The sequence below is a fragment of the Thermobia domestica genome, chromosome 8, assembly GCF_964235325.1.
Source record: "Thermobia domestica chromosome 8, izTheDome1.hap1.1, whole genome shotgun sequence".
NCBI classification, from domain to species: domain Eukaryota; kingdom Metazoa; phylum Arthropoda; class Insecta; order Zygentoma; family Lepismatidae; genus Thermobia; species Thermobia domestica.
The window spans coordinates 155,814,583-155,838,710 of NC_137461.1; the positions used below are offsets into that span (position 1 = coordinate 155,814,583).

At 35.1% G+C, this 24,128-nt stretch overlaps 1 protein-coding gene across 1 annotated transcript in view; it reads right to left on the reverse strand.

Annotated features, from left to right (window-relative positions):
- Positions 1–19,991, reverse strand: part of LOC145691873 (alpha-tocopherol transfer protein-like) — a 114,823-nt gene extending 94,832 nt beyond the window's left edge. The window contains exons 1-2 of the mRNA XM_081767183.1: positions 19,853–19,991; positions 13,224–13,383 (exon numbers count right to left, since the gene is read on the reverse strand). Coding sequence (XP_081623309.1) covers positions 13,224–13,383; positions 19,853–19,991 — 299 coding nt within the window. The remainder of the gene's footprint in view (positions 1–13,223; positions 13,384–19,852) is intronic.
- Positions 19,992–24,128: the final 4,137 nt, after the last annotated feature.

Consider the following 24,128-nt stretch of genomic DNA (forward strand, 5'->3'; position numbering starts at 1 on the left):
ATTAAGTAGACGGTTGGAGCAAATAGACCAAAATTCAGAAGATACGAAACAATCTATGATCCAGGCGGTGAAAGACCTTACATTACAATTTGATGAAAAGTTAAAAAGAGTATCAGAAGATTGCCAGGATAATTACAACCATGTAATCCAAGAAGTCAATTGTCTAAAAAAGGATTTGGAAGTAATAGAATCTTCTGTACGGCAACAAAAGATTCAGGTTACGGATAATTCTAACCAAATACGTACGAATACTCAGTGGATATCTACATTACAAGAGGAAATTAGGACGTTGCAGATTAAGGACAACGCATATCACAACAACATGACTAATGATCGTTCGGAATTCCCTTGTTCTCAAGAGATGACCTCGCATTCACCCGTAACAGATCAACGTGGACCTCATATTATCTCATCTTCAAGTAATCCATCCGATGAGGACATTATTTTGGAAGGAATTCATCCAAGGAATAAAGATGGGCGGAAAAGAGATGGTGGAACCACAGATTATGCAGTAGGTAAAAATTGTCACTCAACACGAACACGAAATGGTGAAAGGAAGGTAAAGTTAAGTGTAAAGATGAGTGAAATACGTGCTATGAGTAAGTTTAGTGGTAAATGTAATGAAAATGCTACCTCTTTCTTAGAAAAATTTCAAGATGAGTGCAATATAATGTGTATAGATAAATCGCAGTATATGAAACTAATCCCTCATTTATTACTCCCACCATGTTCTTTATGGTTTAAAGCAGTACGAGATCACATCAATACATATGAGGAATTCAAAGCAGCGCTGATTGCAAATTACGAAAACGACTTTTTGCTTGCAAACAGAGATGCCACGATTAGAAACCAACCTTTTAATCCTCGTTTGCACAAATCTGTTGTCGATTTTGTCGTAAATACATATAACGAATTAAAAGTCGTAAATCCGTTGCAATCGGAATCTAGAGTAATTGCATCAGTTCGAAATTTGCTACCGTTTAAACTACAACAGATCCTGTTTTCTACCCAGTGTATGAGTCTTAATCACCTATTAACGCTTGTCCAATGTTATGAAACTCAATACCACGCTCAGAATCATCAAGCAGGATTAGGCAAAATTAAAAACAATTCAGATCACCTTGTACCTGTTCGGAATCTAAATATCCGTAATGCAGACAATACGGAATATAACCTAAGTCGAGCAAATTTCAACAATCAGAACGGACAAAATAGGCGAAGATATGTTGGGAATCCACCTAACCTAATTAATCGTGGCAATCCGTATGTTAGACCATATAACCAAAATAGATTTAAAAATAGACGAAATACATGGCGAAATTCCAGGAATACAGTAAACTATATGGATACACGTAATCGTAATTCAAGAGATGGCATTTCACATCCAAATCAAGATAATGACACAATTCCTGTACAGAACAATAATACGGGACATAATAATGATTGTGCGGTACAGTGTACTTTATTGGAACCATACACGAGTATGAATTTAAACTAACTGCAGCTGATGTGGTAGGGGTTAAACCCATATCAGCTATAGATTCTCATGAACATTTATCTTCAAATTTATGCGATAATGTCAAACTCACATCAGTTATTGATTCTTATGAACATTTATCTTCAAATTTACATGTTCATGTCAATGATGAAAACGACCTTTTACACGACGTACCTGTAAATAATTATTCGGAAATAGCAGTTAATAGATGTCAGTATCAATTTATGCCTGTAGTAAATCGTTGTTGGTCTAAAGATGATAGTGTCAATGATGGTTTTGATGTTGAAGAAAATTTTGTATTTTTAAAATCATACAGTACAGCTAAAATACCTGTCAAAATAAATGGGTTCAGCACGGAAGCTTTATTGGATACAGGCGCAAATGCCTCTCTATTATCATATTTGTCATGGAAAGCAATTACTAGTAATTACTCGAATTCTAAATTACAAAAGGCTGAGAATCTTATTATAGTCGATTTTACTGGCAAACATAAAAAGAGAGTAGCTGGAATTACTCGTGTGACAATAACTATTCAAGATTTTGAAATATCAATCCCTATTCTAGAAAAAAAAAGAAAAAAATATAAAAGGGTGTTTTCTGTTCGTGTAAAAATAGATTTATTTTCTTCCTTTTGCTCGTTCGAACGTAGGTTACGTTTAATTTTTGATTTTTACTCAATTTAATTTTCTTTAATTCTCGTTAACCAATGATAGTTTTCAAATGATTTTTTTAATTTTGTCCTGTTAATGCGAAGAATTATAATTCGATCCATAATTGATTAATCACAAAGGTTATTTCCATTATATTGATCTGTGTTGAAACTTTGTTGTCAAAGATTATGTTAAATATAAGATTCATTCTATTAAGCTAATTATTCGACGGCTGTCTTTATGAGCTACCTTATATGTTATTCGAATAAGATCCTTTTTGTATCATGACGCCTTATTGATATAATGTATATTTTAAAATATCATCTAACATAATTACTATATAATGCGCCCTGGAAAGATCAAACATCTTTTTCTTAATATGATCGTTTTTAATAATGATTGAAACTACTGATCATTGTGATTTATGTTTTAAAATGTAATTGACTTTTACAATTTTTGACTTCGCACCCTTCAGTGATTAGATTAATAAGCGACGACGTTTCTATAATAAAAGATAAATATTAATGAAATAAAAGATTTATTATAAATGTATTTCTATAAAGGAAGCTTAATAAAGTTATATACGAAGGTCGATCAAAATGTAAAAGGACGTAATTAATAGAATATCATTATTATAAACGGACCAGTGGTTCTTAAATATAAAAGCCAAGCTCGCTTGTAACTTTTATATTCAGTCCCGTCGTCGGGCGACATTTTATACAACGAGATACTTTGTATCGATTGATAATTACCTGTATTTTTGGGCAGAAAGTGCTTCTACATAAGCACTATACCTGATATAATGTTAATTTAAAAATAACAAAAGAAGAATGTTTTTAATATATGTAAGAAATATACATTATTGTATAATTGGTTGCTAAGTAGTTGTTTATAGACATAATTAACATGTTTGATTGCAAGACAGTTTGTGTGAATATACGTTAAAAGAGAATCAACGAATAAATTATTTACTACTCATCATCGACTTGTAATTTCAGTATAAAAGGTGAGAATACTAGTGGATATAATTACGGAAGATATTTTAAGGTGTGAACAATTACGGCCACTAAAGATTTACTTATGTTATTAGCCGAACCAGGGTTGGCGACCACCTTTGGTGAGTCGTTGTACAATACAAAATGCTACTTCGGAAATGTCCAACGCTGAATACGACAACTGTTCCGAGAATATCCTTTGTAGAGAGAACCGACATTATATTTAATTTGAAAAGTGAACAAACACAATGTGATTATTTAGGGAACGGAAATTCACACGAGTTTGCTAAGTTACAGGTGACTTGCCCTGAATATGATTTGTGCTCCGTCAAGAGAAAATATTATGAGCTGAGAAAAAATGCTGATGTAGTAAATTTAATAAATGAATTGATGTCATTTAGATCGTATTCTTCGTAACTAGTCATTGTTGTATTTCACAAAAATGAACATATATGAGTGACGATGAACAGAAATGCTTGAGGTATCATAATAATTCAATAAGAATGACTAAAATTTGCTGAATTTATTAAAATAATTTATTTGTAAATGTACATTCTTTTCTAACACACCGGCTCTATATAACATTAATATACTGTGTGAACTTCTCACACAACAAATTAAAGAAGTCAGTCTCAAAATATACCACGGGAAATCGAACCCATTTTAATGTTTTGCGCAGGGCTATACAATTCTCCCAAAATTTAACAGGATGTACAATAATGTACTCATGTTCTAAGGCTACCTGTATATCATAAAAAAAGAGCAGTCTTCACGATGTCAATAATATTCCATTTTGCCCAATTATACCCACAAAAGAAACGAGAGAGAGATAGCCACATTTACAACATCCAATTGATATCAAGCATCACTGGGATTTCATATGAGGTGAAATCATTCTTAAACAAAAGAACTATCACATCGATGAATTGGGCGCTCAAGTGACGTTGACAAACTTGTTTCATTGCCATCCCGTTTCCCAGATTATGATTTCTCTTATACGCTCAATTCATGGATGTTGTTTACTATCACGTATTACAGTGTACAATTAATGAACTAAATATGTGCCTAAACAATGCATTCACAATGTTGCACTTGATATGATACACTGGCTATGCCAGGAAATGGATTAGAATCTTCATATCTGCAGAATTCGCACAGGAGACCACATTGATCATCCACAACCAAACTTAGTGAATTATCTGATATTTTGTAAGTATTTTTCGTACATATATTTATTATGTAATGAATACTGTGCTCCTTCAATTATTAAAAAAAAATCTGAATATAAATACTTGGCACTAAAATTACGCCAAGGAAAAAAGATTCGCAGTATGTCAATATTGTCAGGCAGTGACGGATGGCACAAGCAGCAAATGAATAGTCTTACCTTTCTCTGCAACGCTTGACAGTGTGGTGACTGTATAACACAAATGTCGATGGTCAGTAGTAGAAGGGACTACAAAGTCGGCTAAAGAAAAGTTGCAAAACAGTGAGGCATCGATAAGAAAAGCCATTCGATATTCGCCTGAGGTATGGCAAACCTCGTGTCTTCGGGACGAATCCACAGCTCATCAACTGTGGTTGGCGAGGTCCACAAGAGTAAGTGGGATTGTGCAATCATTGACCAGACGTGATTATGAGCGAGAGACCAGGTAAACGAAAAAAACAATGAAGTAGAGGAAAATTGCTCCAGCTAGAAAATGCATGGCTGAAAGTGCAATCTGAAAGCGCATATTATCTTCTTGAGATTTTTTTCCTCGCATGATATGAACTAGAAGGGCACCTATTGCGTTTAACACTTCATGAATGTTCCTTTAGCTATTTAAAAGCCCATCACTGTATACGAGGCAAGAAAAGGCAGAGAATCTAAGTGTTCAAGCGGTGTTGTACTAAACTGGAGATGTAAAATATAAACCTAGCGCCCCAGAAGCACCAGAAGCGGGTGCCACCATGACGAAGCTCTAGACAGCAAATGAAGTTCATTATTTCAAATTGCTTTCTCCTGTGCTTATGTAAACCCGTGAGCAATTGGCATTGTCCGAAAGGGTCAACAAATAACGGGAAATTTTTGAAGGGGAAGTGTTGACTGTACAGCAACCCAGCGCTTGCACCAGCGTGAGAGATGTAACTGTCTGACTAGCGATAATCATACACACAAACTATATGTTCTCATGCCCGGTGGTGGTGGTAGTTGAGATCCAGTTGCGGAATGGCCACTTGAAGCCATTGATTTCAGTACGCTACAGTGTGGTCGCATTCGGTCCAATACTGAAACTAATGTCACAGAAAAATAAATCAAACACGTGACTCAACACGTATTCTTCCGCGATCAAAAGTCAAAACCTACTGCAAGGACTGGTACATTGGAAAGCGAAGGAGCTCTCGTGTGTGAAGACATTTACAACCACTGAACTGTAACATTTTATCGAGCCTCCGAATGCTTTCAGTAAATAACGTACCTCGTGCATATTCTGCTTTACGACAACCTGGTGCTGATCGGTTTCTTATTCTTCAATGTTCTGCACATCTTGCAAATTTTCTTCGTATCGACATGTCATCCTTGGTGCTACAATTTTAATAGACAAACTAGGTATATTGGTAAATAGATGGATATATTCTTTTGTTTTTAACTAAATTTAATATTATTCGTTCGAAAATTTTAATGTACAAACTCGTAGAAGTTTAGAATTATATACCTCTAAAGTCGGAAACACACTTAATTGTTTGCATACTTCCACAAAACATACAAACACCAAATTTTCCATACTTGTTCGTCATGGGATGTGAGTAATGGGAAAATTCCGATATCACGAAAAAGGCGACATTTTCCATGTAAATGAAGTGTCGAAATTTTTTGTCGTTTCGAAATGCTGGTTTTTAGAGTAGTTCCGCACACCATAGAAACGTCATATTTTGTCAGGCAGTGAAACTAGGAACATAGTTTATGATAGAAAAAAGAGCATTAAAATTCGTTTTCGTTTCGCGGCACAAATCGAAAAAATGTGAAATTTGTAATGGCTTTATCTAGGATGTTGAAATTTCGAGGTGATGTTTATTCTGATGCGTAGTTTGCGAATCCGCCCTTAAACTTGAAAAAAATTTTCATGTTCGGTGTAAGAAAGTGCTAGGAATGTTATAAGCGGGCGTCTAATTCTACACAACTTGTAGATATCGTGGAATCACGAAATTCCGTTCAAGTGTGTAGAGTACAGCTCATGTGAGGGGAAAAATCCGACATGTTGGAAAAGTCGTCATCTTCGAAACAAGGCAGTATGTTCGTGTAAAGTTTCGAGACGATACTGAAGTATTTAAAATCAAACATATGTAGCTTTGGAAATGGAGCATCACCAGTGTCTCTATCGGAAGCAATGTTCGAGGGGGGACTATTACCCCGGGGGCACTGCTGATAACATTCTATTTGTTATTGTATTATAAACGTATTATTTTGATCTTGCCAGGGGCACTCTGAGGAGGCAGTGTCCCCCAAAAAGAGTCTGAAAGAAACAATGGGCATCATTTTCACGATATAGTGTCCATACAAGACAACAATCCCTTTTTTCCTGCAACAACAGTGTCTGCCTCAAACCGGAAACGATTGCAAAATATATCTCTCCCCTTTTATGTTCCTCGTTAAGATACAAGCGTATACCAAATTTGAAGTGAATACCACAAATGGAAAGTAAAAAATATTAATTTTAAGGAAATACACATACACACACAGACACGTACGCAGGGGGCGGGTCCTGGGGGTCCGGACCACACCCAAAATTCCAACTTTTGAGTAAATTTAGCCTAACTTTTGGGACAAGTTTAGGAATTTCAATATAAAATACACTGATATTGAGTTTGGCCCCTCCCGAAATAAATTCCTGCGTACGCTACTGAGCACACACGCTCATACACGCACACACACACACACACACACACATATGAGCTCCTTTTGAAAATTGTCTCGTCGGCAGCGTACATAATTTTAATATATAAGATACGTGGAAAAGTGCCCCTTTCGATTTAATATTTTTAGTTGCAGGTCCGGTTGGAATGAAATGCCGTATATAACAAAGTCAAGCTTATTTTCAATCACCTATGCTATAAAAATAAACTTTCAAAGAAAGAAAAAGTGAGAGAAAAACTTGTTGGGAATCAAACCCAGGTATTTTGCACAGTAGGCTCACGTCGTTCCCCTACACTACTCAATTCCTTAGATTTTTGACTTCCTACTTACTGCTCACATAGTACTGGTACGTAGGGGGCCCGCGTGTGTGTAAAATTATATACATCTAAAGTCGGAAACACACTTAATTGTTTGCATACTTCCACAAAACATACAAACACCAAATTTTGCATTCTTGTTCGTCATGGGATGTGAGTAATGGGAAAATTCCGATATCACGAAAAAGGCGACATTTTCCATGTAAATGAAGTGTCGAAATTTTTCGTCGTTTCGAAATGCTGGTTTTTAGAGTAGTTCCGCACACCATAGAAACGTCATATTTTGTCAGGCAGTGAAGCTAGGAACATAGTTTATGATAAAAAAAGAGCATTAAAATTCGTTTTCGTTTCGCGGCGCAAATCGAAAAAATGTGAAATTTGGAATGGCTGTATCTAGGATGTTGAAATTTCGAGGTGATGTTTATTCTGATGCGTAGTTTGCGAATCCGCCCTTAAACTTGAAAAAAATAGTCATGTTCGGTGTAAGAAAGTGCTAGGAATGTTATAAGGGGGCTTCTAATTCTACACAACTTGTAGATATGGTGGAATCACGAAATTGCGTTCAAGTGTGTAGAGTACAGCTCATGTGAGGGGAAAATTCCGACATGTTGGAAAAGTCGTCATCTTCGATTCAAAATGGCGGCTCAAAAATTTGTAACCATGTAAATTGTAAGTTGTGCTCTTGGTAGGTAAGCCAGGTTTTGCTATGTTATTAAGGACGTAGTTCAGTTTAAGTGAAGAAACAAATCATTAGAGAAGTCGCCATCTTGAATTCAAAATTGCCATATTTTTGAATTGCCTTCAGTTGGCCTCTTATGTGGTATATTGAGGAGAATAGAACGGACAGATTTCAACGTAGTAAGTTAGCTCCGCTGTAAAGTGTCTGCTTTCTGAGTAGCAGGTCTGGGTTCGAATCCCCGAAGACCTTGTTTCATCTTGCGCTTTTTTCTTATCACGTTGCTTCATTTTACCAAATAGTTTCTGTTGGCATTGCGTGAACAAAATATTTTCGTTATTACAGACATAGACGGAAAGGATATATTTATACGCTAACTGTTGAGATTTTCTCGAAACTAGGCAGTATGTTCGTGTAAAGTTTCGAGACGATACTGAAGTATTTAAAATCAAACATATGTAGCTTTGGAAATGGAGCATCACCAGTGTCTCTATCGGAAGCAATGTTCGGGGAAGGGGGGGGTTTACCCCTGGGGCACTGCTGATAACATTCTATTTGTTATTGTATTATAAACGTATTATTTTGATCTTGCCAGGGGCGCTCTGAGGAGGACGTGTCCCCCAAAAAGAGTCTGAAAGAAACATTGGGCATCATTTTCACGATATAGTGTCCATACAAGACAACAATACATTTTGTCTCGCAACAACAGTGTCTGCTTCAAAGCGGAAACGATTGCAAATATCTCTCTCCCCTTTATGTTCCTCGTTAAGATACAAGCGTATACCAAATTTGAAGTGAATACCACAAATGGAAAGTATAAAATATTAATTTTAAGGAAATACACATACACACACAGACACGTACGCAGGGGGCGGGTCCTGGGGGTCCGGACCACACCCGAAATTTCAACTTTTGAGTAAATTTAGCCTAACTTTTGGGACAAGTTTAGGAATTTCAATATAAAATACACTGATATTGAGTTTGGCCCCTCCCGAAATAAATTCCTGCGTACGCTACTGCGCACACACGCTCATACACGCACACACACACACAGACACACATATGGGCTCCTTTTGAAAATTGTCTCGTCGGCAGCGTACATAATTTTAATATATAAGATACGTGGAAAAGTGCCTCTTTCGATTTAATAGTTTTAGTTGCGGGTCCGGTTGGAATGGAATGCCGTATATAATAAAGTCAAGCTTATTTTCAATCACCTATGCTATAAAAATAAACTTTCGAAGAAAGAAAAAGTGAGAGAAAAACTTGTTGGGAATCGAACCCAGGTATTTTGCACAGTAGGCTCACGTCGTTCCCCTACACTACTCAATTCCTTAGATTTTGGACTTCCTACTTACTGCTCACATAGTACTGGTACGTAGCGGGCCCGCGTGTGTGTAAAATTATATACCTCTAAAGTCGGAAACACACTTAATTGTTTGCATACTTCCACAAAACATACAAACACCAAATTTTCCATACTTGTTCGTCATGGGATGTGAGTAATGAGAAAATTCCGATGTCACCAAAAAGGCGACATTTTCCATGTACATGAAGTGTCGAAATTTTTCGTCGTTTCGAAATGCTGGTTTTTAGAGTAGTTCCGCACACCATAGAAACGTCATATTTTGTCAGGCAGTGAAGCTAGGAACATAGTTTATGATAGAAAAAAGAGCATTAAAATTCGTTTTCGTTTCGCGGCGCAAATCGAAAAAATGTGAAATTTGGAATGGCTGTATCTAGGATGTTGAAATTTCGAGGTGATGTTTATTCTGATGCGTAGTTTGCGTATACGCTCTTAAACTTGAAGGAAATAGTCATGTTCGGTGTAAGAAAGTGCTAGGAATGTTATAAGGGGGCTTCTAATTCTACACAACTTGTAGATATGGTGGAATCACGAAATTGCGTTCAAGTGTGTAGAGTACAGCTCATGTGAGGGGAAAAATCCGGCATGTTGGAAAAGTCGTCATCTTCGATTCAAAATGGCGGCTCAAAAATTTGTAACCATGAAAATTTTAAGTTGTGCTCTTGGTAGGTAAGCCAGGTTTCGCTATGTTATTAAGGACGTTGTTCAGTTTAAGTGAAGAAACAAATCATTAGAGAAGTCGCCATCTTGAATTCAAAATTGCCATATTTTTGAATTGCCTTCATTTGGCCTCTTATGTGGTATATTGAGGAGAATAGAACAAACAGATTTCAACGTAGTAAGTTAGCTCCGCGGTAAAGTGTCTGCTTTCTGAGTAGCAGATCTGGGTTCGAATCCCCGAAGACCTTGTTTCATCTTGCGTTTTTTTCTTATCACGTTGCTTCATTTCACCAAATAGTTTCTGTTGGCATTGCGTGAACAAAATATTTTCGTTATTACAGACATAGACGGAAAGGATATATTTATACGCTAACTGTTGAGATTTTCTCGAAACTAGGCAGTATGTTCGTGTAAAGTTTCGAGACGATACTGAAGTATTTAAAATCAAACATATGTAGCTTTGGAAATGGAGCATCACCAGTGTCTCTATCGGAAGCAATGTTCGGGGAAGGGGGGGGTTTACCCCTGGGGCACTGCTGATAACATTCTATTTGTTATTGTATTATAAACGTATTATTTTGATCTTGCCAGGGGCGCTCTGAGGAGGACGTGTCCCCCAAAAAGAGTCTGAAAGAAACATTGGGCATCATTTTCACGATATAGTGTCCATACAAGACAACAATACATTTTGTCTCGCAACAACAGTGTCTGCTTCAAAGCGGAAACGATTGCAAAATATCTCTCTCCCCTTTTATGTTCCTCGTTAAGATACAAGCGTATACCAAATTTGAAGTGAATACCAAAAATGGAAAGTATAAAATATTAATTTTAAGGAAATACACACACACACAGGGACGTACGCAGGGGGTGGGTCCTGGGAGTCCGGACCACCCCTGAAATTCAAACTTTTGAGTAAATTTAGCCTAATTTTTGGGACAAGTTTAGGAATTTCAATATAAAATACACTGATATTGAGTTTGGCCCCTCCCGAAATAAATTCCTGCGTACGCTACTGCGCGCACACGCTCATACACACCCACACACACACACACAAATGGGCTCCTTTTGAAAATTGTCTCGTCGGCAGCGTACATAATTTTAATGTATAAGATACGTGGAAAAGTGCCCCTTTCGATTTAATATTTTTAGTTGCGGGTCCGGTTGGAATGAAATGCCGTATATAATAAAGTCAAGCTTATTTTCAATCACCTATGCTATAAAAATAAACTTTCAAAGAAAGAAAAAGTGAGAGAAAAACTTGTTGGGAATCGAACCCAGGTCTTTTGCACAGTAGGCTCACGTCGTTCCCCTACACTACTCAATTCCTTAGATTTTGGACTTCCTACTTACTGCTTACATAGTACTGGTACGTAGCGGGCCCGCGTCTGTGGAATTACACCTCTAAAATCGGAATAGTAATCGTGTTATATATGTGTTTTTTAGGATGATTAAGGAAATGATGTCTTGTTATTTGATTGTACTAAGAAATTAGAAAGACACGATTCTAGTACAATGTTCTACTACAGTGTAGAAAGTGGTGTTGTTTAAGTTGCTATAAACAAAGTTTTTAAAGCCTCCAATAATATTCATATTCTAAATTACCTAGTAAATAAACGTCTTCATTGAAAATGTAACAGTAAAGATGCAGGAAGACTGTATGTAATTGCCCAGTATAAATAATCATTTCAACAAGTTCTGCTGCCCAATAATTACTTTTGTACCAAAGGACAGCATTGTAATACAGTGTACTACGTTGCTGTGCAAAAACTGGTGTTCAATCAAATGTTATGAACTAATGTTTAAAAAGCCTTAACAAAATTCATATTTGTAAATTACGAACAAATTTAGTCTTCATAAAAATACAAGACGAGAGATACAGGTAGACTGCAAGAAAGTGTCCAGTAAATATGAAATATTTCAAAAAGTCTTGCTGCAGGTAATATATACTACTATGCCGAAGGGTTCCATTATAAGGGACTTTTCTATATTACAGTGCAAAAGTAGTGTTTTCTCAATTGTTACCAACAAATGTTTAAAAAGCCTCCAACAATAATCATATTTGTAAATAACCTACAAATTGTAGTCTTCATTCAAAATACATGAATAAATATACAGGGAGACTGCAAGAATTTGTGCAGTATATATGAAACTTTTCAAGAAATCTTGCTGGGGTAATATGTACAACTATGCCCAAGGTTTCCATTATAATCCACTGTACTACATTTAAACCATCTCCAACAATATTCATATTTGTAAATTATCTAGTAAATTGTAGTCTTCATTGTAAATACAAGAATAAATGTGCAGGAAGACTGAAATATTTTCCCACCCTTATATCACAGATATGAATTACTTTTCCTGCAGGTAATATGTACAATTAACTACAAGGACACTATTATAAAACATTGTACTAAATTACACTGCAAAACATAATATTAAAAAATGCTACGAATAAATATTTGAAACGTTGCAAAAATCACATTTGTAAACAGTGTGTGTTTTCGCAAAATGCAAGGTTTAATAGGTTGGCTATTGGAAGACTGTGTCCGCTGTTTATGTTTGAGGAAATAAATTCTGTTATTGTCTCTAACATGCATAGGTGTGAGCAAAGTGTTCATAATAAGCTATGCACATGATTGCCAGAGTAGAAGTAGTAATAGAGTTCTTTCTAATAAATTGTGTGTTTGCTTTTCAAAGTTACATGGAAGGAATAATACCGGTTGAATTGAAGTATGTGTTGGTAACAGGTGTCTGCTGTAAAGGGAAGTGAATTCCTGAAGGAATAGTTTTCTAGAACATGACACCTCATGGCAAAGGCCTTACTAGGGGCCTGGGGGCGGAGCCCCCACCGAGCTTTAGCGAGTGAGTCTATATAACTTCGTATGTTTCAATAGATTGGTTCTTCCCAAAAACCTACCTTCAGTAAAATCAATTTCTCAGGAGTTATATTGCTTTCAGAAAAGTATAGCAAACTATGAAAAGAGGGTTCGAAATGTTTATTATTGTTCTTATTTATTATTACAATAATTGTTATTTGGCATATGTCTAATGTTCAAATATGATTTTAATTGCATAAATTATGAACAGCGTTTGCAAATTGCTACACATTTCGCATGTAATATTTTTTTTCTATATTTGATTATGATAATATAGAGGTAATACTTACTATTCCTTGAAAAATATAGTCATGTCAGGCTGAAGTAAATGTTCGTTATCAAACCAATCGCTTAGAATTCCTCTGATTGTAAAAAAAAGGTCTAGCTTTTGTTTTACTCGTTCCAATCTGTATTTACTTTGTCTTAGGAATGAAAGTAGTATGTTATCCTCTGTGGAGAAAAGAATATAAAATCAAGATTTACTCAAAAAACTTTAAAAGAGTTATTTTAAATAAAGTCAAACATTTTGTTCTATATTTCTCTTGACACGGTGGACGGCCAGCTTGCATATTTGGTATAATGGTTTGTCATAAGCACATTGGTTCCTAACTCCATTATACTTGCATCTAAGTGATAAGGAAAAGTGAAAGTTTGAACAACGAATTTAGTTTTGATGTAACAGTTCATCTCGATTTGCCATGCATATAGAATAGGCATGTCGTCAAAAGAATGACTGGATGGAAAATCGGCAAAAGAAAAGAGGAGATAATTGCGAAGTCAAAGAAGGAAGTGGTCAGATTAAGGAAGAAAGGAAATATGAGAATATTCAGATGAAGTAATGGTTTTGAAAACGAAATTCATATGGTGGTAACATTTCTAAGAAAAATAGTACCGTATACGACATAACACAATCACACACATACATACATACACAAACACACAAAGACACAGAGATAGAAAGATACAGAGGAAGAGAGAGATAATTAGAAAATTTTCCTGAATAAAGGCTTCAAAATATATTTGTTGTTGGGTCTCTGGAGCTTGGATCTTTCTCCGAAAAACGCAGAAAGATATTAAGAACGAATGTAAAAGTAAAAGTTAATTGCAAAATTATAGTTTTAGGGGGGAACGTACAGATTGGTTATAAGAGTCTATACACCAATTCATGAAAGTCATACTTTTTCTGCATTCACTTTCTGTGCATTCAGGAATCACTTTCGATGTGTGCACTTGCATTCTTCGGTGCAGATTAACTTTAAGAGGTCTTCCACAACAGTACCAACCAACCTGTTCTAGGTACCTACTAAAAATCACGAATGATATCTTTATAAACCATAGCTGAGCGAGTTGAAGGGTTTAGAAGCCCTGCATGGCTCAGTTGTTCCCTATATTTATCACAATTTAGACAAAGTTTAATCTCTCCCAATGTCATACGGTTCCAATTTCCTCCTCAATTTGCATTGATACTTATGTATTACATCACACATTATTGAAATTACTCCCAATTCGGAATGGATACATTTAAATAATCTTACAGTGTATACGTACTACACTACCAATATTTCAATGCTTCCGTTTATTAACTCTTCACTTTCATATACCCTGATTCACCTTCAATCAGTTTATGCACTGTTCATAATGGCTACCGGAACGTGAGTGCTAGTGTAGAATATTACACTTCATTTTCACTGTTTTTACGCAAAAATATGTGTCCGACGTAGAAAGCACAAACAACTTCAATTGCTTAAAATCTATTCTAATACAATATTAGTGTAAGTTGTCACAAACATTTTAAAACTACATATCCATAAAATAAATTATTTCGTAAACATTTCCATAACGTAACATTATCTTCCTCAGATTTTAATTGGTGTATGTATGTTCATATTAAAGTAGGTAATATAAACATTACAATATTAAATTATTCATATACTATATATATATATATATATATATATAGATAGATAGATAGATAGATAGATAGATATAGATATAGATACAGATATAGATATATAGATATAGATATATAGATAGATACATGTTGTTTCAAAACAACATCTACAACGATGTGAGGTGATTTCTGTCACCAAGATAAGACAAAAAATATAGACCAACCTAGGTACACAAATGCTTCCTTTTCGGAGATATAGCCTGGCGAAAACATGAAACAATAAAGTCTAAAGGTCCATAATTCCAAAACTATGGGACCTAACGTGGTCGAGTCAAGATTACTTTGGAAGTAGTGTACGCGCTATCCAAAAATTGATGTTTCGGAATCCTAAGGTATTCGTGCATCAATTTTTATAGAGAGAGTTTCCCAACAGGCATATAATCTGAAGTAGTTACCAACTACCTCAATAAAAATTGTTGCGGAAGTACCGCAGGATTCTGAACCTTGGATATTTGGATAGCTCACCTTCTAGTTCCTAGTTGAAGTCCTGATCCCATCCTGGTAGACCTCATAGTTTTGACGTTATGGACCTTTGATGTTCATTATTTTCATGTTTTCGGAAGCCTTTAACTCCGAAAGGAAGAATTTGTGCACCCAGATTGGTTTATACTTTTTGTCTTATCTTGGTGTGAGGAATCACTTCCCTTAAGCACTACAAACAAGGCCGCTTGTCTCTCTCCAATCTAACATGTCATAAATCTAAAGAAAAATATGTATCTTAATGTTAGAGTAGAACGGTTTGCTTTTATTATTTAAATTACATTGAGCCACTACAACACAAACTTCACTGCCATAATTCCATTTATTTATTTCTTGTTGTCCTGACAAAGAAATACGAAAATCTTATTATTTTAAAACATTTGAATATCTTTTTATATATTTACATTATATCTATATATTATTTCTTTTTCTTTCTCTTCTTCTGATATTAAAATCAGCCAGCCTAGTACATATTTAGAATATCTTATGGTCCAAATATACAATGTACCGTTGTATATTATGGCGCCCGACGGACTTTTCTTTTTATTCACTTTATTTAATAAAAAGAAAAATAATTCTGGACCATTTGCTTTTACATATCAATCATTCGAGTTTTCGAATGCACCTCGTATACTTGAAAATTACAATTCATATAATTGTACATATATATCATATTTAATTTTATAACAATACTATTATCATATTTATTATCATATTTATTTTAGATTTTATCATCAACTTCATTTATTTATACATTTCAACGACGATAAGGCACATTCGAAATTTGATTTGCAAGTTGTTGGATTTTAAGTCCTTTTTCTGTGCCATTAAATACTGGTTACAAGCTATTAATTATTTACTTAGACATCATGAATAATATTTCGAGAAAGATGTATGTGATATTTATATAGTTGTTCTTTGAACACAACATGATCGAATATAAGATATAGTTAAACAAAATATGGATTAAGATTGAAATATCGATAATAATCAGGTCATAACATAATAATTAACGTCTTATTAACATCATAACATGAATAATGTGATTGATATAGCATTTTGGAAATCATATAAAACACATAAATAGTATGAAACACAAATATTATGTAATACACATAACATTAAGGCATATGTAGACATAACTTGAGAAATTACGATCATAGATATGAACTCAAATAAGGTACGAATAACAAACGAAATCATAATGATATTTAAAGCAAAATCAATTGAATACAGTCTTCTTGGACACCGTAACCCCATACTAAGTTACATGACCAACAGGTTAATTCAAGTGACATGGAAAGTCTCAAACCGGAATACGGTTTCCGCGTTCTTTACTTCTACAGTTCTTAGTTTTTTACGTTGAAAATTTTCGCCGTAATTCCTGCCACCTGAACAGCGTTTCTGACAAAACGTATTATTTCGGCTGTGTTTAGATGGTGTTGTATTATGGGCCAAATCAGGTTCAGTTCTTCTTCGTTTTACGGTTGGTGAAATATTGTGTCTCCTAATGTATCTGTATTTGTCCTTTACATGACATCCACAGTAGTCTGTCCTCCAATGTTTTCTGTTTCTTCTGTAATTAGATTGCGTTATGTTACCGATTCAATTAGGTTCCGTTCTTCTTCGTTTCACTGGAAGTGAAATATCGTGTCTCTTAATGGATCTGTATTTGTCATTTACGTGATATCTACGATAGTCTGTCCTGCCATTGTTTCTGTTTCTTCTGTAATTAGGCCCGGTTACATTACCGGTACATAATAGATTTAACAACCTTTTACATGGGATCACACTTTAATTTCACACGGACACTTCGAACTGGGTTCCGAAGGTTAGTTTGATTGAAGCTAGCACAGTATTGTACCATTGCTGAATTTTCAAAACTTTGCAACATCATACTTGGATGATGGAAACCAACGCACTGCATCACGTTCTGTGAAAGTATCATCGGATTGTTTACTAACATCATTCTGGACTTTTCGTTGAATGAACAATTCAACAGATTTAATTCATTCGACCCATCGACACAAGCTCTAATAGAAACACGTTTTCTTTCTGCGTTTCACGAATATTGAAATCAGCTTACCTTCTGCTACATGAACCATAGGATTAATATCATGTTGGATATAGGGGTAACGCAGACAGTTAATAGCGTTCTGAAGATGAGAATGGCCATACCTTTTCGCACACTGATACATACCAGAATCGTCATTACACACAGTATCGGTAGAGCAGTCAAAACATTCGAACAAGGAAAGAAGTTAAGATAATCTGATCTAACCAATACGGCAGTATACTTTTGTGAAAACTCCGTGCATTTCACTAATTTACATTCACAGTTTGCTTTCTCCGTGGTTCCTATGATAATCTTACGGTCCATTTCTTCATTATGATGTTCGAATTTGGCTGTAATTATCAGGTTCAGCTGATTTAATTGTTCCTGTAGTTGGTCCCATTTGTTGTCGTTGCGTTCCTGCCATTGATCAAGCTTTTCATCAAAACGCTGAACTTGATCCTTAATTTGTTGTGATTGGTTCTTAGTCTGTTGTGATATCCTTCTTAGAATATCCAACACGTTTTCTGGAGCATTCCGTTTGGCCTGAACTATTTGGATATCCATCGTTTCACTATTCGCAGTACTCACTTTTTTTCTGGGTATCACTTTACCATTTCTTAAGATAGTGAAATCAATGTGAGGCTCAATGGTGCACGTTTTACTGTACTTCGAACGATACACTTCCTTTTCCTTTCCCTAGGTTCCGGCACCAATTATAGAACGGTTCGTTTTTAATTTAAATTGATTGAACTACTACAACGCAAACTTCACTGCTATAATTCCATTTATTTATCTCTTGTTGTCCTGACAACGAAATACCAAAATCTTATTATTTTTAAATATTTGAATACCTTTTTATATATTAACATTATATCTATATATTATGTCTTTTTCTTTCTCTTCTTTTGATATTAAAATCAACCAGCCTAGTACATATTTAGAATATCTTATGGTCCAAATATACAATGTACCGTTGTATATTATGGCGCCCGACGGATTTTTGTTTTTATTCACTTTATTTAATAAAAAGAAAAAAATTCTGGACCATTTGCTTTTACTTATCAATCATTCGAGTTTTCGAATGCACCTCGTATACTTGAAAATTACAATTCATATAATTATATATATATTATTTAGTTTTATAACAATATTATTATCATATTTATTTTAAACTTTACCATCATCTTCATTTACTTATACATTTCAACGACGATAAGGCACATTCGAAATCTGATTTGCAAGTTGTTTGATTTTAAGTCCTTTTTCGGATCCATTAAATGGTGGTTACAAGCTATTAATTATTCACTTAGGCTTCATGAAGATTATTTCGAGAAAGATGTATGTGATATTTATATAGTTGTTCTTTGAACACAACATGATCGGATATAAGATATAGTTAAACAAAATATAGATTAAGATTGAAATATCGATAATAATCAGGACATAACATTAAGACATTTTTGACATAAATTGAGTAACTGCGATCATAGACATGAACTCAAAGATTAAATAACATAAAATAAAATATCTTAAACCAAATAACATATTCAAATTACATATCCATAAAATGATTTGTATTTTTCTTTTGAAACACAATGTTATCTGTTATGTATCATTTTCATTAACTTTATAGAATTCGAATAAGGTACGAACAACAAACAAAATCATAACGGTATTTAAAGCAAAATCAATTAAATACTGTCTTTTCGAAAATCGGAATCCCAATCTAAGTTACATGACCTACAAGTTCATTCAAGTCACATTGAAGGTCAATCGAAATACGGTTTTCCGCTTTCTTTACTTCTACAGTTCTTAGTTTCTTTCGTTGAGAATTTTCGCCGTAATTCCTGCCATCTGAACAGTGTTTCTGACAAATCGTATTATTTCGGTTGTGATTAGATGGTGTTGTATTATGGGCCAAATCAGGTTCAGTTCTTCTTCATCTCACAGGTGGTGAAATATTGTATCTCCTAATGGATCTGTATTTATCCTTTACATGATATCCACAGTAGTCTGTCCTGTCATGGTTTCTGTTTCTTCTGTAATTAAATTGCGGTATGTTACCGATCCAATTAGGTTTCGTTCTTCTTCGTTTCACTGGAAGTGAAATATCGTGTCTCTTAATGGATCTGTATTTGTCCTTTACGTGATAAGAGGATGATCGTTCTCTAGTTGATGCCTACGAAGGGTGGAAGAAAAAAGAAGAAAAGGATATCCTGAACCAACATATCATTCAGAAAGAATGATATTTTAAATGTTATTAACTTTCATTTGAAGTTATTAACTTTCATTTTAAAGGAATAACAAAGTACAACTATAAATATGCTAATGTAAAAAGAATTATAATAATAAGTTCGATTTGACTGGCAACTACATATTATTATAATTTATTTATTTTCTATTTGGTAAACAGAATAATACATCTTTCTTACCTATATCTTGTGGTAGATGTTGTTGTTTCTTTAACCAGTCTTTTAAATACTCTATATCCTTCTTCACTTGAATTGGATTCTCACCCAACAGTTTCAAAACGTGCTCCTCCTCTTCTTTTGTCACAGGATCAAAATACATCCTTCTGTAAAATTAACATAGAACAAAAAAAAATGTATTGTATTTCGTAGAGGGGATGTTATTTACAGATAACTATACGGCTCAGAATTTCTTAATACATTGTTTATATTAAGCAGACATTGAGCAGTATACGGTAGCAGCTAGTCATGTCACCCTTTGTAAGGTTTTTGATAACATGTGCATCAGGGTCAAGGAAGAGTCCAGTCGTCAGGGTGGACACCTCGAACATGTGTTATATTAAACTTTAGTCTTTCGTTTATCATACCATGTAAATTTCCCTCACTATGGTCATCAAAAAAAGACGTTGTTGCACTTCAAAATCACGGCCTTCTCACTGAAACATCCTGTATGATATGTGGCTTTGAAAATAAGAATTACGGGAAGACATCAAAGCAACAAAAGAAAATTACAAACCATTTATATGTAAGTACCATAAACATAGGACTGAAGAGAAAATATACCAACAATTAGTGTCCCGACACACTATGTTAAAAAGTCAGTTTGTTTTGGGTATACTCTATCTTGACACTTGATAAAGAATTCGTGTCTGAAAGCAAATAATTCACCATTAATTGAATGATATCACAAGCATTTTGTTTAGGTTGCACACACACTAGTTATGTCATCGGTCAGTAAGAATGTGTTTTAGTCGTGAAAACCAACATTCAACATCTACAGATATAAAGAAGCATATTTGAAGCACGTCACAACCGTGTAATTCATAGCAATATCAACTGTGCTTTCACCCTGTGTAATTTTAGAAATGCCTGTCCTGGTTTACACGAGATAATTGTTTTGACTTTGTCGAGGATATTGAACACATGTTTTGTGACATCACCTAACACACTCATTGAACCAGAAATATTTCTGGGCAATGTCTTTCGAAACAAACAGTTTAAGAAAGATATTATTTTATTTTTTTCATTTAACTAAGCTTGTCAATGTCCGGATAGAATGAACAACAACCGAAACTGATGTTTAATCCATAGTTTCGGGGTCAGTGAGATGAATAGTTACACTCCTGGTACCATTTAAGTACAGAATTAATTCCGTGATTGTTTACAAGTCAGGGTAAGAGGGTGATAATATTTAAGATGTAAAAATAACCGAAAAGGAAAAATAACCAGTCACAAACATAAAAAAATAAATAAAAATTCTGTGCACCTGTCCCCAGATGGAGTCGATGTACTTTGTTACACAGGATCGAAATTTCAGAACCTCAGGACGATTGACCGAGTCCCAGAAGAGTAAACGTAAGTAATTTTATTTTATAAGTTCGCATATTATTGTATCTTACGTTAACTTAAAATTGCCTTTTATTTATATAGTATAGTAGATAAAATGGCCGTTCTTCGCGCAGAGAGAATAGGTATTGGAGAAGTATTGGAACCACCTCTGCAAATTAGGATACGCATTCCAATGAAAATATAATGATAACAACTTCGTAATGTCAACCCTTCACACATCAATTCCTCGTCCTTTTACATTCTCATGACGATGTGGACTTAACGACATACGGGATGCCGATGCCTTTACATACGATGTCGCTATTCCACTCAACTATACCGAAAACTAAGGATTGAACTATTACACAGCAACACACATAAAAGTTCAGTGCAATATTCGATGTATTTTGTTACACAGAATTCAAATTTCGAAACCCCAGGAAGATCGGTCGTGCCAATTTTTTTGTTATGGGAGAAAAACTTGAGCAATTTTGGATAGGGAGGATACAAGTAATATAACTATGCAAGCAAAAACAGCTCTGTTCAGCGGATCCCAGGCTACTGATTTGATGTAGTTTGTTATTCAGAATCTTAATTTCGAAACCGGGAAAATTGTATTTTGTGTAAAAGATACATAGAATCCATATCCTGGTGTCCGCTGAATAAAACTTTATTTTGTATGGTTGAATTACGTGTATTTTCCCTACAAAAATTCACTAAATTTCTCGCCCAGAAAAAGGCACTGACTCGGTCAATCGTCCCGAGGTTTTGAAGTTTGGATTCTGTGTAAGAAAATACATCGGATCCATACCGTAGGGTAAAGTGCACTGAAATTTATTTCTTGTGTATATTTATTCCATAGTTTTCGGTATCGCTGAGTGGAATAGCGACATCCCGTATATCGTTAAGTCCCCATCGTCATGAGAATGGAAAAGGATAAGGAATGGAAGTGTGAAGGGTTAACATTTACAGATTGTTATCATTACACTTTCATTGGAATGAGTATCCTAATTTGAAAAGATTGTTCTAATACTATTCAAAAAATCTATTATCTCTGTGCGAAGGACGAACATTTCATCTAGAATACTACATAAATAAAATATATTACTTTAATCCAACAGTAGGGTTAGTGTTGTAAAGGCCTGGAAAAAACCGGAAATTTTGGGTGAAAAAAAAACAGTTTTTTACCGTTTTTCCCGAGCCTGGAATAAAACGGAAAAATTAGGAAAATTGAAATTTTCCAATATTTTACTACATTATGCTTTTAAAATGAAAACTATTTTATATTTACTAGTTTACAGTTAAAATTATTAAATATTTATGTTCCTTATATTAGAGTAGGGAACTTTTGTGGCAACAAATGTATTTGCACTATTCGTTTAAAGTTAGCATTGTGATAGAATGGAGTTATGGCTACAAAAGATACTAAAATATAGTCCTAGTTAGATTAATTAATATAGAAGCATTTAAATTCTGGTAACTAATCTTGTAAAGGTACCATTTTATGCCAGGGAAGTATTCAAATAACAGGGCCAGAATCATTTTAGTCTGCTAGTATATTTAAAATCAAATATTTGGTCTAGGAATTAATTCGTGCGGTTGGTACGCACACATTGAAGCTGTAGTACAAACACAAAATACATAAATACCTTAAGAAAAATATTGTCCATCGCTAGCCACCACTTTCGCCCATCTGTCAGGCAATGTACGGATTCCGTGGCGAAAGAAGTCCTCATCCTTGGAAGCGATCCAGTCAGAGACCCATGTTTCGATATCTTCTGAAGAAGTAAACCGCTGTCCAATCAAATCGTTGTTCATGCAATCGAACAAGTAGTAGTCCGAAGGAGCAACGTCTGGTGAATACGGCGGGTGGGGTAAAACTTCCCATCCGACATTTTCTAAATAGGTTTTGACCGGTTTTGCGACATGTGGGCGAGCGTTATCATATTGAACAATAAGTTTATCATGTCTGTTCTCCCATTCTGGTCGTGTTCTGGCCAGAGCTTGCTTCAAACGCATTAATTGTCGTCGATAACGTTCTCCATTCATAGTTTCACCCGGTTGCAGCAGCTCATAGTACACCACACCTTTCATATCCCACCATATGCACAGCATAACCTTTGCACAGTGAATATCTCGTTTTGGTTGTGATGGACCTGGTTCACCTGGTTTCATCCAGGCCTTTTTTCGTTTAGGGTTCTCGTAATGGATCCACTTCTCATCACCCGTAATAATTCGATGCAGAAACCCCTTTGCTCTGTCGATGCTCTGTCGTTGAAGCAGCAATTCGCAAATGGTTTTTCGTCTTTCAACGTCTCTGTCTTTCAATTCATGTGGAACCCAATGTGACATCTTTTGAATCATTCCCATGGCTTTCAAGCGTTTGGAGACAGTTGTTTGATCAACGCCTAATGCTGCTGCAAGTTGTTCCTGCGTTTGACACGAATCCTGCTCGAGCAATGCTGTCAATTCTTCGTCTTGAAATTTTTTTGGCTGTCCAGCTCGCTCTTGGTCTGCCAAGCCGAAATCACCACTTCTAAACCGTGCAAACCACTTCTGACACGTTCGCTCAGCTAGAGCATGGTCACCATACACTTCCACCAAAATACGATGACTTTCAGTCGCACTTTTCTGCATGTTAAAGTAATGCAGCAGGACACCCCGCAAAAACACTTTATCAGGCACAAATGGCGCCATGTTCACTTAACTACAAACTGGTGTTGTTGACGCTTTAATCCACTGCCCTATACTACGAACGATACGCGATGACAGGGGTTTGCAACACATGTGTGGATACACGGAACTGTGGGACGCTCCGTTCGTTGCGCCATCTCTTGTCCACCCGCACGAATTAATTCCTAGACCAAATATATATATATATATATATATATATATATATATATATATATAT